Source organism: Ceratotherium simum, chromosome 11 (genome assembly GCF_057802395.1).
Source record: "Ceratotherium simum simum isolate JZ-2026a chromosome 11, ASM5780239v1, whole genome shotgun sequence".
Classification (NCBI taxonomy): domain Eukaryota; kingdom Metazoa; phylum Chordata; class Mammalia; order Perissodactyla; family Rhinocerotidae; genus Ceratotherium; species Ceratotherium simum.
The window spans coordinates 29,083,027-29,097,101 of NC_141910.1; the positions used below are offsets into that span (position 1 = coordinate 29,083,027).

The following is a 14,075-nucleotide window of genomic DNA, read 5'->3' on the forward strand; positions in this document are numbered from 1 at the left end:
AGATTTTTCTTGTTTGTTGAGATAGGCCTGTATTGCTATCAACTTCCCTCTTAAAACCGCTTTTGCTGCATCCCATAAGTTCTGGCATGTCGTATTTTCATTTTCATTTGGCTCCAGGTATTTTTTGATTTCTCCTTTGATTTCTCCGTTGACCCAGTCGTTGTTCAGTAGCGTTTTGTTTAATCTCCACGTATTTGTGGCTTTTCTGATTTTCTTCCTATAGTTGATTTCTAGTTTCATACCGTTGTGGTCAGAAAAGATGCTTGGTATTATTTCAATCTTCTTAAATTTATGGAGACTTGTTTTGTGGCCTAATATGTGATCAATCCTGGAGAATGTTCCATGTGCATTTGAAAAGAACGTGTATTCTTCGGTTTTTGGATGGAATGCTCTGTATATGTCTACTAGGTCCATCTGTTCTAGTGTGTCGTTTAAGGCCTATGTTTCCTCATTGATCTTCTGTTTGGGTGATCTATCCATTGGTGTAAGTGGAGTGTTAAAGTCCCCTACTATTATTGTGTTACTGTCTATTTCTGTTTTTATGTCTGTTAATAATTGCTTTATATATTTAGGTGCACCTACATTGGGTGCGTAGATATTTACAAGTGTTATATCCTCTTGTTGGATTGTTCCCTTGATCATTATGTAATGCCCTTCTTTGTCTCTTTTTACAGTTTTTGTTTTAAAGTCTATTTTGTCTGATACGAGTACTGCTACCCCAGCTTTCTTTTCATTGCAATTTGCATGGAGTATCTTTTTCCATCCCTTCACTTTCAGTTTGTGAGTGTCTTTAGGTCTGAAGTGTGTCTCTTGTATGCAGCATATATATGGATCTTGTTTTTTTATCCACTCAGCCACCCTATGCCTTTTACTTGGAGCATTTAGTCCATTGACATTTAAAGTAGTTATTGATAAGTATGTACTTACTGCCATTTTTTAACTTTTTTTTCTCAGTGTTTTAGTAGTCCTTCTCTGTTCCTTTCTTCTTCTATACAGAATTGATAGTCTCTTTAGTTTGACCTCTGTCTGAAAGCTCTACTCTTTAACTCCCCTCCTCCCTCCTTTTATGTTTTTGATATCATATCTAACCTCTTTTTTGTGCATTTGTATCCATTACCCTCTTCTCATGGAAATAGATAATTTTTCCTATTTGTGGTCTTCTCTTTTCCCCTTAAATCAGTCCCTTTAACATTTCTTGTAGCACTGGTTTCTTGGTGACAAACTCCTTTAATTTTTGCTTGTCTGGGAAGTTTTTGATCTCTCCTTCCATTTTGAATGATAACCTTGCTGGGTAGAGTATTCTTGGCTGTAAGTTTTTTCCTTTTAGCACTTTAAATATATCGTGCCATTCTCTTCTAGCCTGTAAGGTTTCTGCTGAAAAGTCAGCTGATAGCCTTATGGGGTTTCCTTTGTATGTAACTTGACTTTCTCTTGCAGCTTTTAGGATTCTCTCTTTATCTTTAATTCTGGACATTTTGATTATGATGTGTCTTGGTGTGGGCCTCTTTGGGTTTATCTTGTTTGGGGCTCTCTGTGCTTCCTGTACCTGGATGTCTGTTTCCTCCCTTAGGTTAGGGAAGTTTTCATCTATTATTTCTTGAAATAGATTCTCTGCCCCTTTGTGTTGCTCTTCTCCTTCTGGGACACCTATAACACAGATGTTAGTGCGCTTGATGTAGTCCCAGAGGTCCCTTAGACTGTCCTCACTCTTTTTAATTCTTTTCTCTTTTACCTTTTCAGCTTGGGTAATTTCTTCTTGTTTTTCATCCGGCTCACAGATCCGTTCTTCTGTATCCTCTACTCTGCTTTTGAGTCCCTCTAGTGAATTTTTCATTTCCAGTATTGTATTCTTCATTTCTGATTGGTTCCTTTTTATATCTTCCATTTCTTTGTTGACATTCTCACTGAGTTCATCTATTCTTCTCCCTACATCAGTGAGCATCCTTAACACTCTTTGTTTGAACTCTCTATCGGGTAGGTTGCTCATTTCTCTTTCACTTAGTTCCTTTTCTGGGGTTTTGTCCTGTTCCCTTCCTTGGAATGTATTCCTTTGCCTCCTCATTTTGCCTCTTTCCCCGTGCTTGTGTCTACGTATTAGGTAGGTCAGCTACGTCTCCTGCTCTTGGATAGGTGACCTTATGTAAGTGATGGCTTAGGAGGCCTGCAGTATGCTTCCCTCAGTTCTCAATGTTCCAGGGGTGACCCCTATGTGGGCTACGTGTGTCCTTCTGTTGTGGCCTGTTTGCTCTCCCTGTAGGCACCCAGGGAGGCCCAGTTATGCTCCTGGCCAGCTGTTGTAATGCTCAGCTGCTTGTAGTTGTTGTGGGCCCTTCAGTTTCTTTATCAGGTGTGGGGAGCCCCAGCACAGTTGGCTGCAAGTTCTAATACCACATTTGTGTTGCAGTATTTCTTTTAAGTGAGTAGGCCCCGAGCGTGGCAGGTTGTTAGGCTCAGGGCCTTACAGTTGCTATAAGCCTCCAGCCTTTAGGTCTCTTGTCAGCTCTCTGAGGATTGCAGCTGGGTGGAGATGGCCTCAGGCACAGGAGCACCCAGTTGTTTCAGGCTTTGGAAGGTGGGGCAAACCCCCTAAGTGTGAGAAGCACAAGTCTTCTGCAGCTGACAAGCCCTGCTGCCCACAGGTCCACACACACAGTCAACACAGTCCTGCCCTGTGTGCGTGCCCCAACCTCCCAAAGCAGACCCAGTCTCTCCACGGTGGGAGCCCCACACACTCCACCACTGCCCCACACTCTCCACCCGCTCCTTGTGCATGCCCTGCCCCACTGAAGTCGGCTCAGTTGCCAGGCTGCAGAGAATCCAGTCACCAATCTATGCAGGCCCACAAGTTGCCTGAGGGCTTGTTGTTGGGTGGGGCAAGTCTCTAGGGTGGGCTGCCTGCCCTGGCTGAGCTGGATTAAATCGGTGCTCTAGCGGGTGAGGCAGACCCTGGGCTAGCAGGCCTCAGGGAGAACTCCAATGGAGTCTGTGTCAGCACGCCCACACCAGGCCACAACAATGGCCGCCGCCAAGTCCCTGGAGAGGTCTCACCTCTCACCGAGATGCACACAGGGCCTATTAGGTGAGTCTCTTTTCACCAAAGCACTATGCACCTTTCTTTCTGGTGATTTTAGGTTGCTTTCTGAAACGGGTGAGTTTGTGCGTGGGCCCTTTAAGAGCCAGTTTTAATTTCTTTGTGAACTGGCTTTTCTGGGGGTATTCCCCAATATTTTAGTAGCAGGCAAAGTCAGATATTATGCCACTCGTCTTGATTGTGCTGGGTCCACAAAATGGCCACAGTGGGGGCTCTCCCCAGCTCAGGGCCCCGCTCCTCCAGGGAGGGCTGCGTACCTGTGGGCTGCTCCTGGGCGGCCGTGAGGCGCTGCGGCTTGTGAAGGCGGCGTTTTTCCTCTCCAGAAGGGAGTTTCTGCCTCTTCTACCTCAGTTAGGATTGTCCGTTGTTGCAGGAGTTCCTCTTATCCAGTTTTCAGTTCTGTCTCAGGGGTAATTTTTCCACGAGTAGTTGTAAATTGGCTGTGTCCGCGGGAGGAGGTGAGTTCTGAGTCTTCCTACGCTGCCATCTTGACTTCCTCTCTTGATGGTGTTTTTTTTTTTTTTTAAATCTTTATTTATTTATTTTTCCCCCAAAGCCCCAGTAGATAGTTGTATGTCATAGCTGCACATCCTTCTAGTTGCTGTATGTGGGACGCGGCCTCCGCGTGGCCGGAGAAGCAGTGTGTTGGTGCGCACCCAAGATCCGAACCCGGGCCGCCAGTAGCAGAGTGCGTGCACTTAACCGCTAAGCCACGGGGCCAGCCCGATGGTGTTTTTTTGAAGCAGAAAAGTTTTTAATTTTTATGAAGTCCAATTACTAATCTTCTCTTTTATGTCTGTGCTTTTGGTGTTGTATCTAAGAAATCTTTGCCTAACTTAAGATCCTGTGTTTTCTTCTAAGAGTTTTATACATTTAGGTCTATGATCTACTTTGAGTTAATTTTTGTGTATGGTGTGAGGTAGGGGTCCAAATTTATTCTTTTGCCTTTAGATATCCAGTTTTTCCCAGCACCATTTGTGGAAAAGACTTTTCCTTATCCATTGAATTATTTTGGCCCCTTTGTCAAAAATCAATTGCCCATATAGGGCTGGCCTGGTGGCATAATGGTTAAGTTCGCACATCCACTTTGGTGGCCCGGGCTTTGTGGGTTCTGATCTCGGGTGCGAACCTACACACCACACATCAAGCCATTCTGTGGCGGCATTCCACATACAAGATAGATGGCATAGATGTTAGCTCAGGGAAAATCTTCCTCACAAAAAAAAAAAAAAAAAAACACACAAAACACAAGTGATCATAAATATTTAGGGTTTATTTCTGGACTCTTTATTCTATTGCTCTAGATGTCCATCCTATGCCAGTATCATACTTTCGTGATTGCTATAGCTTTGTAGTAAGTTTTGAAATTGGTAGTGTGATTCCATCTTTCTTTTTCTTTTTTTTTTTTTTTTGAGATGGATAGGGCTTTTTATTTTATTTTATTTTTTTTACATTGCGAGATTCCAATTGTATTGTTTCCATTTGTACATTATTATTTGTTAGTCGCTATATAAATGCACCCGTTTACACCTTGTGCCCACCCCCCTAACCCCCTTCCCCCTGGTAACCACCAAACTGTTCTCTCTGTCCATGTGTTAGTTTATATTCCACATATGAGTGAAGTCATACAGTGTTTGTCTTTCTCTGTCTGGCTTATTTCACTTAACATAATACCCTCCAGTCCGTCCATGTTGTTGCAAATGGGACGATTTTGTCTTTTTTTATGGCTGAGTAGTATTCCATTGTATATATATACCACTTCTTCTTTATCCAATCATCTGTCAATAGACACTTGGGTTGCTTCCACTTTTTGGCTATAGTGAATATGCTGCATTGAACATAGGGGTGTTCAATGGTCTTTGTATGTTGTATATTGAACATAGGCCTTGAACAAAGAGGCCTAAGCCTCTTTGGATTGTTGATTTCAAGTTCTTTGGATAAATACCCAGAAGTGGGATAGATGGATTATAAAGTATTTATATTTTTAATTTTTTGAGGAATCTCCATATTGTTTTCATAGAGGCTGCACTGATTTGCATTCCCGCCAGCAGTGAATGAGGGTTCTCTTTTCTCCACATCCTCTCCAATATTTGTTATTTTTTGTCTTAGTGATTATAGCCATTCTCACGGGTCTAAGGGGATATCTTATTGTAGTTTTGATTTGCATTTCCCTGATGATTAGTGACGTTAAACGTCTTTTCATATGCCTGTTGGCCATCTCTGTATATCTTCCTTGGAGAAATGTCTGTTTATGTCTTCTGCCCATTTTTTGATTTGTTTTTTTTTTTGTTATTTGTTTTTTTGTTGTTCGGTTGTGAGTTCTTTGTATGTTATGGAGATTAACCCCTTGTCGGATACATGATTTGCGAATATTTTCTCCCAGCTGGTGGGCTGTCTTTTCATTTTGATCCTGGTATCCTTTGTCTTGCAAAAGCTCTTTAGTCTGATGAAGTCCCACTTGTTTATTTTTTCTTTTGTTTCCCTTATCCAAGTAGACATGGAATTCGAAAAGATCCCTCTAAGACTGATGTCAAAGAGTGTTCTGCCTATATTTTCTTCTAGGAGTTTTATAATTTCAGGTCTTACCTTCAAGTCTTTGATCCATTTTGTGTTAATTTTTGTGTATGGCAAAAGATAATGGTCTACTTTCATTCTTTTGCATGTGGCTGTTCGTCTTTCTTTTGATGAGTGTTAGCGTGGTATATTTTTTTCCGTACTTTTACTTTTAATCTATTTGTGTCTTTGCCTTTTCTTCTAGGCAACATATACTTGGATTCTACTTTTTTATATCTCTGATGATCTTTGCCTTTTAATTGGGGTATTTAGATCATTTACATTTAATGTGATTGTTGACATGCTTGAGCTTTGTTTTCCATTTTTCTCATCTCTTCTTTGTTATCTTTTTTCTCTTTTTCTGCTTTCTTTTGGATTAATTGAATTTTTTTATGATTCCCTTTTTCTCCTTTGTTGATTTATGAGCTATAACTCTTTGTTGTCTTATTTTGGTTGTTGCTTTAGAGTTTATAGATTATATCTTTAACTTATCACATTCAATCCTCAGGTAATATTATACCACTTGATATATTGTGGAAAAACACTATAATTCTAAATACTTATATTCATAGCATATACCATTTCTGGTCTTCATTCCTTTGTGTAGCTCCATAATTCTATCTGGTATAATTTTCCTTCTGCTTGAAGGACTACCTTTAATATTTCTTATAGTCCGGGTCTACTGGTGGTATATTCTTTCAGCTTTTAAAGGTTCCTTTTGGAGGCTCTGAGGGAAATTCCATTCCATGCTTTTCTTCTAGCTTCTGGCTGGCTATCAGCATTCCTTTGGCATTGTTTTGACCTTCCTTGGCTTGTAGACACATCACTCTAATCTTTGCCTCAGTTTTCACATAGTATGTGATATTTAGTTATTATGCAAAATATAAAGTTTAATCCATAAGCATTAGGGTTAAAAATTACAAATGTATAGTTTTAGGTTAAAATTTTTAGAAAATGAAAAGAGATGAAATAATAATATAAAGTAAGAAAAAGCCAACTATTACTTAAGGTATTTGACTCAAAAACTTTTCTTCTCTCTGTAGCTGTTGGAAAAATTAGAGGAAAGCCTTTTCCATTGCTCTTATTTTTTGAGGCTATCTTTAGGACAAGTCATGCTTTTAGACATCCTATTGATGCAGAACTAACCCTGGAAGGAATCAAATGTGGATTATCTGAAAAACGTTTAGATTTAGTTATCAATTGGGTCACCCAGGAAAGGTAAGCAAAATTAAACTTTTAACTTAATTTTGATATTTGGTTAATAAAGTTGTTCTCAAAAATTTTAATAGTTTTCTTATCAATACATTATTTGAGCATTTATTTCAGGTCCCTTTTGCAATTAATCAGTCAGTATTTACTAAGCATTCGTGGAGTAAGGGGGCCTAGTCACAATGAGCCTAGATCAAGAGTTGACTCACCACAGTTCACAAGATGATTCATGACCACTTAATTGTGCTTGGAAGTCGATCAGTAAGGATAGAAAAGGATTGATCAGTATCATGCTGCTTGGAGGGATAAGTCAGGAACCTGGTTCTAGACAGGCTGTGGGGATATGTAAAGGATAAACGCAGGAGAAAACTTATAAGCAGGAGGGACATGGACCAAGGTAGCATTTAGAAGAACATACAAACCAGCAAGGACAGGCAGGAGGTGGCTTCTTGAAGTTGGGTCTCAGCATACATTGGCAGATTTGTATCAGGGCTCCCTTAAGTTGGATTCTCTAGAACCAAAGCCTGAGGCAGGAATTTGGATGCACATGTTTGATAAAGGGAGGGCTTCTCAAGAAAAACCTATAAGGGAGTGAGTGAAGCAGAATAGGGAAGGGGAAAGAGCTGAGCAAAGATGTGACCTCAGGCAAGTTCTAACCTTGGCCTTATTTATAGAGGGATGGCTCTGGACCATAAACCACTCCACAGAGCTGTTCCCCCTTGAGGCAAAGGGCCAGCCTTTTGTACCTCTCTGTCAGTCAGTCAAGGGCTGTGGGCTGCCTGGATGGGGTGGAAGTACGTGACTTCCTGGGAATAGTGGCTCCCACCAGCCAAGGGCAATCCACTACAGAAGGGAGGGACATGTGCGCCACTGGCAGCCAACTCCCGGAGCAGCTGGGGAAATGTATACTGTCCCAGTAAGGAGGATTTGGGCAGGACACCAAAATAGCATCTACATTAGTCAGCCATTTGCACAACACAGATCTATTTGCTTCTCACATTAAATTCACTTCATCCAGGCACAACTTCTCCAGGTTTCTGTGGTCATAATTCTGGGGGGAACTTAGAAGAGGAGGGTTAATGGGATGAACTATATAGCTCTTGGTCGTAGGGCTCTAATTTATTTATTACAACTTTATTGAGATATAATTTAATACAATAACATAATATTTAAAGTGTACAATTTGATGATTTTAAAAAATAGCATTATGCCGATATAATTGACATGTAATAAACTGCACATATTAAAAATGTACAATTTGACAAGTTTTGACATATCTGTATACCCATGAAATCATCACCACAATCAAGATAATAAACATATCCATGACCCTCAAATATTTCCTTATGTCCCTTTGTAATGCCTTCTCCTTCCTTTCACCACCTCATTCCACTCCCCTCCTCATCTCTAGGTAACCACTGATCTACTTTCTGTCACTACAGATTAGTTTGTATTTTCTAGAATTTTATAAGTGGAATCATACAATTATGTAGTCTTTTTTCTTCTTGCTCTGGCTTCATTCACTTATAATTATTTTAAGATTCATCTGTATTAATTAGTACTTATGATCTTTATCCTCTGTCACCCATTTTACATTCTTCTCACTCTTATACTTATGTTAGTTTTATTTATTTATTTATTTTTAATTTTGTTTAGTTATTTTTTTCCCCAAAGCCCCATTGGATAGTTGTACGTCGTAGCTGCACATCCTTCTAGTTGCTGTATGTGGGACGCGGCCTCAGCATGGCCCGACAAGTGGTGCGTCGGTGCGCGCCCGGGATCCGAACCCGGGCTGCCAGCAGCGGAGCGCACGCACTTAACCGCTAAGCCACAGGGCCGGCCCAACTTATGTTAGTTTTAATGGCTTATCTGGTAGGATGACCATGGTTATCATGCCTTTATCAAACCATGGTTATTGATTTACCCACTAACAGTTTTCACTTGGCATGGGACTACCCAGAGATATCCCAATAGATCATCTCCACCTGTCACAGACAACTATATACCATTCAAAAAACAGCTACTGAGTTCTGCTCAAGTTGGAGTGGTTATCCATGGAACATCAGTGACTGTGTAACTAGAACTGCTCATCATGAACTGGATTCTGACAGACTCACCGAGTCATAAAGTCAGGGGGCTCAGAAGAGTCCATCCAAAATCAGGTACAGCTAAGATCATACTCAAGCAGGTCCAGAGCACACAAGTAAACTTCGGGGATAGGTGGACCAGACCCCATGTCAACTACCACTGACTCACTGATACTGCTTCCACAACTCTCACCTATGGCCTCGTGCAGGGACGCAGTTACCTAAGACCAGCAGACAGAAAGAAAAACTCCAGACTTGGTTCGCGAATGGTTCAGGTGGTGCCCAGGTGATGCCAGCTTTGAAGATGGAGTAACATCCTTCAGGATGAAGTGTACTCCTTAGATCAATAACGTATGGTGTCATGTCCCCAACAGGTGGATTACTTGCGTCTGGGAGATAAAGAGTGGCCCTGCTCAACTATCACTCCCAGTAGCCTGCTTGGGGAGTATATTAGTCAGGGCTCTCCATAGAAATAGAATCGATAGGAGATATATATATTATGTATATATATACATATATATATATATATAAAATAAGAAAATGGCTTATGTGATTATGGAGGCTAAGCCCCAAGATCTGCAGTCAGAAAGCTAGAGATCCAAAAGAGCCAATGGTGTAAGTTCTAGTTCCAAAGCTGGCAGGCTTGAGACCCAAGAAGAGCCAATGTTTCTGTTTGAGTCCAAAGGCAGGAAAAGACTGATGTCTTAGCCAAAGTAGTCAGGCAGGAGGAGTTCCTTCTTACTTGAGGGATGGTCAGCCTTTTTGTACTATTCAGGCCTTCAACTGATTGGATGAGGGCCACCCACATTCAGGAGGGCAATCTGCTTTACCCAGTCTACTGCTTCAGATATTACTGTCATCCAAATACATCCTCACAGACACACCCAAAATAATATTTGACCAAATGTCTGGGCACTCCATGGCCCAGTCTAGTTGACACATAAAATTAACCATCACAGGGAGTTTGTGCTTTCCATGCCTGCAACTTTAGGCTCTGTGAGTCTGGAGGTCCTGGTTGATACTGATTATCATAAGAAGGTAGGACTGTTGGCACATAAGAGGGCAGAGAGGAATATGTTTGACACTCAGGTTCCCTATTCCCTTGAAGAGAGCATGACACTTGGATTTGGGTGCATGTCTTTTACTGGTAAACCACTTCTTGGCAAATTTTGTAAGGGAAGGAGTGAGATAGGATAGGGAAGGGGAAAGAGCCAAGCAAGGATGTGAGCTCAGGTGAAGTCTAGTATTAGCCAATGTTATGAGAGAGGGCTATGGACCATAAACCATACCACAGAGTTGTGTCCTCTTGATTGTGAGACTGGCCTTTTGTATCTAGAGTCAGCTCTAGACTACTGGGGGCTTGAAAGATAGGCATAATTTTCTGGGCAAGGTGGCTCCAGTCAGCTAAGGGCAATTCTCCGGAGAAGGGGGCAGCTATGAGCTGTTAATAATCAGCTGGAGAAGGGGCACTGGTCCAAAAAAGAGGAAACTGTTTTGAGGCATCAAAACCGTGTCTACCAGCTTATGAAGATCAATCTGGGGGTAGATACCAGCTGCTTTTGCTGGGTCTATGTGGGCATGGGTTGGGCTGTGAGTATTGGAAGGCAGAGTGAGGAAGGGCCTCCCTGTCATCTCTTTTGTAGCTGTGGCCTGCTTATTTTGCAGCCTAAGGGCTATGCTTACTTGGCTCTGAATGCATAGGGACATAGGATCATATTAGAGAGTAGTTACAGCTCTCATCTTTAAACAGTGTATCACAAGGAAGATAGATGAACTAATGTAAGCACTCCCTAAATAACAAATCCATGACTTAGAAATGTCCCAGACATAAACATGGCAAGTTTTCATACTACTGCCTACTGCCACCCATTCCAAATTCGTCATTTCCCCTGCAAAACTCTGGATAGCCATAAGGCTGTCCTGGATTCATGGCACTATTGTTTACTGGTACAAAGTATCTTGCTCCCACCCTCTCTTGTTATGGCCTTCACTTACTGTTCACATAATAGTTAATTCTGTTTTAGGAAACTTCTTCATACGTATACCCTTCTTTTCACTCTGCATCCTTTCTTTCTCTGCCTGGTCACACTTCTACACCCACCACAGAAAGTACTTGTCAGAGAGCACTGGAAATGGTTCAGACGTGAGGACATCATCAGAAAGTGCATGTTCATTACTAACACCTGTTATCTAGTGCAAAGACACTTCAGACAAGATTAATTTCCTTGCATATACTGATGGTTCTTGGCCTATTCTACCTCTTAGTTGTAAGAATTTAAATTCTTATGCAGTTCCTTGACTGTGTAAATTAGAAAAATACCACCACTTTTAAGGATTCTGAGATGATATAAGAGAATACTCAAGGCACTTCACACTCTTCATTCTTAGCTTCTGTCCCCTGATCTCTGACTCTGATAACCTGGCCTCTGCCACATGGCTACCTTAACAAGTTCTCCAAAAAAAAAGTTCTCCAATTCTTTCTCTGAAGCTCAGCACAGAGCCAGCCCTAAAGCAGCCTGGGTTATAGACTAACCTTGGCTCTCTTAATCGTTCTTAGCTGGGAAAAGTATAATCACTTGACTGACAAAGCCTAAATTTAAGAAATGATGCTTTACTGGTATTCTCTAAATTGCAGACATTGCTCCTAGAAGAGGAAAAACAGCTTCTGAAATACTAACTTTACAAACCCAATCCTATAAAATAACGGTACATAAGTATCATACATAATTTTAGTGATTATATATTACCTTTATTTTGACTTTTAAAAATATACAGTCTGGGGCCGGCCCCATGGCTTAGCAGTTAAGTGCCTGCGCTCCGCTGCTGGCGGCCCGGGTTCGGATCCTGGGCACGCACTGACGCACGGCTTGTCCGGCCATGCTGAGGCCGCGTCCCACATACAGCAACTAGAAGGATGTGCAGCTATGACATACAACTATCTACTGGGGCTTTGGGGGGGAAAAATAAATAAATAAAATCTTTAAAAATATACAGTCTGGTTTATAATCAAATATGCCTCAGTTTACTAGTGGAGTTAAAAATATTTTCTTTCATTAGTCGTTTGTATTCTCCAGTCTGGTCTCAGATCCACTTTCAGAAGTCCCTGAAAGAGTCTTAGAGTTGGGAGTAGAGGTGGGGAGAGCCAAGAAGGGGGTTTTAGGAAAACAGAGGATTATGATGAGGTGATTGGAGGGAAAAAAGCAGAGGGAAGTTCCCAGGCTAATGTCCCGGCCTGGTCCAGGGTGCTTAACTAGCTCCCTTTCCACCAGGGCTGGAATCCCTGTTTTTCTTTCCCCTTTTTTCCTTCAGGGCCAATTCCATTCTTTTGGGGCTTGACCCTCCTCCTCCCTTTGGATAATTTTTCTTTTTAATCATACTCTTCTTTCCTGATCATCCTTTTGGAAAGTGACAAGCCGGGAGAGAGCAACCTCGGTCCTCAACTCTGGCCTCCTCAGGTGGAACAGCATCACGATGGGGACCCTGTAAAAAAATAAAATAATGGTATTAATAAGAGAAATAAATACAAAATACTGGTATTATTATGTTGCTTTGATAGTGCAGTCACTGCAAAGACTAAAATAATTACTTTTTCAGCCTCAGGAAATGTGGCTGTAGCTACCAAAACCTATATTTTGGAATTAAAATGTAGAAGTTAGGGAATTGCTTACTAAATAATTGATTTGTACTCAGAAGCTGCCTTTTGATTTTAGACCCACCTCTGTGCTGTCCGCTCCAACAAACACAGAGGGATTTATTTCCTGAATTTTCAGTAAAGAGACATTTTGTAGGGGTTTCTGGATTTCATTTTAATGTTATTGGCAATTTGTTTCATGTATACAGATACCAATATTATGTGACTGCTGTTATTCTGTAGTTGTTAATTAAAAATATAACTAAAGCACAAGTTCCATACAACCAGTAATTGGAAGTGATATCTTTAATTATGCCCAAATGGTTTTTGTCTTATGCTGATAGTTTCTAGGTGGAGTTACTGTGACAATACAGATGGTTCATGTCAATTGTGTATGAAGATGGCACATTAAAATATGATGACAAGTGAAATCTATTCAATGGGCCATCTCAAAAGAACTGCTTCTTCAGTCTCATAATAGACACAGTTATGTCCTTTTTTTTCCTGTTTCTTATAAATCTATAACAATTTAAAAAATAACACTGGTGTCACACTTTCTTTGTTTTCCTTTTGGTACAAATGCTTGCAAGATCTGTTACTAATTTTGAGCTAAAATTTGTTGTCATTATCTTTAACCAACATTTAGTAAGTTCTTACATTCTACAGGGTTTGGGATGTAGATAACCACCAAGAACAATGAGACCCTCAATTATAAGAGAATTTTTGTTTACCTTGTAATTTTAAATCCCACCAGTCTTTTCAGGAAAGTTTTAACCTTGTTTGTAGATTTTTTAAAAACTAAGGAATATGTGCTGATTGTTTTTGTTCTTCTTGTTAAATCTTAGATATGTTTAATTTCTCCTACATCAATTGCCTATTAACTTGGAATTCTTACAGATTGTAGAAAATCTAGTTCTCCTGTGCTGAATTTTTAAATACTTCCTTCTCATCCCCATCAAGAACTCTCTAACATGTGCCTTATGATCTGCTTGCTCTAGACTGACGTTTTCTGAGGAGGCTGGGGATGTGATTTGCGATTATGGGGAGCAGGATACTTATAACAAGGCCAAGTGCCTGGCTTTAGCTCAGATTATCTACAGTGAATGTGGCCTGCACAAGAAAGCTCTTCTTTGCCTATGTAAACAGGGTCAGATTCATGGGGCCATGGAATACATACAACAATTCAAGGACTTTACTTCCGGTAAGTAAAAGAGCCTACTTATTTGTATACACTCCAATTCTGGACTTTAGTTGTAAGATTACCCATGATGGTAGGCAATATTTTGGTTTTAAATTATTAAGTCCATTTTATATGTATTCCTAAGTAGATTTCCTTTGTAATTTTCAGTGAAAACAGTTAATCTGGAGCTGATTGACTTTCATGCTAGACATTCAAATGCATTACATATTTCCTCAATACATAAACATTTAGTAAACTGGATAGTCCTGAAATATGCAGTTTTAAAGATAAATTTTGCAGATATCTTGAACCATGCCACTTAAA

At 40.6% G+C, this 14,075-nt stretch overlaps 1 protein-coding gene across 4 annotated transcripts in view; it reads left to right on the top strand.

Moving 5' to 3' along the window:
- CLHC1 (clathrin heavy chain linker domain containing 1) overlaps nt 1-14,075 on the top strand; it is a 44,243-nt gene that overhangs the window by 19,595 nt on the left and 10,573 nt on the right. For all 4 annotated transcript variants that reach the window (XM_087436760.1, XM_087436758.1, XM_087436756.1 and 1 more), the window contains 2 exons: nt 6,688-6,862; nt 13,570-13,772. In XM_087436760.1, coding sequence (XP_087292886.1) covers nt 6,688-6,862; nt 13,570-13,772 — 378 coding nt within the window. The remainder of the gene's footprint in view (nt 1-6,687; nt 6,863-13,569; nt 13,773-14,075) is intronic.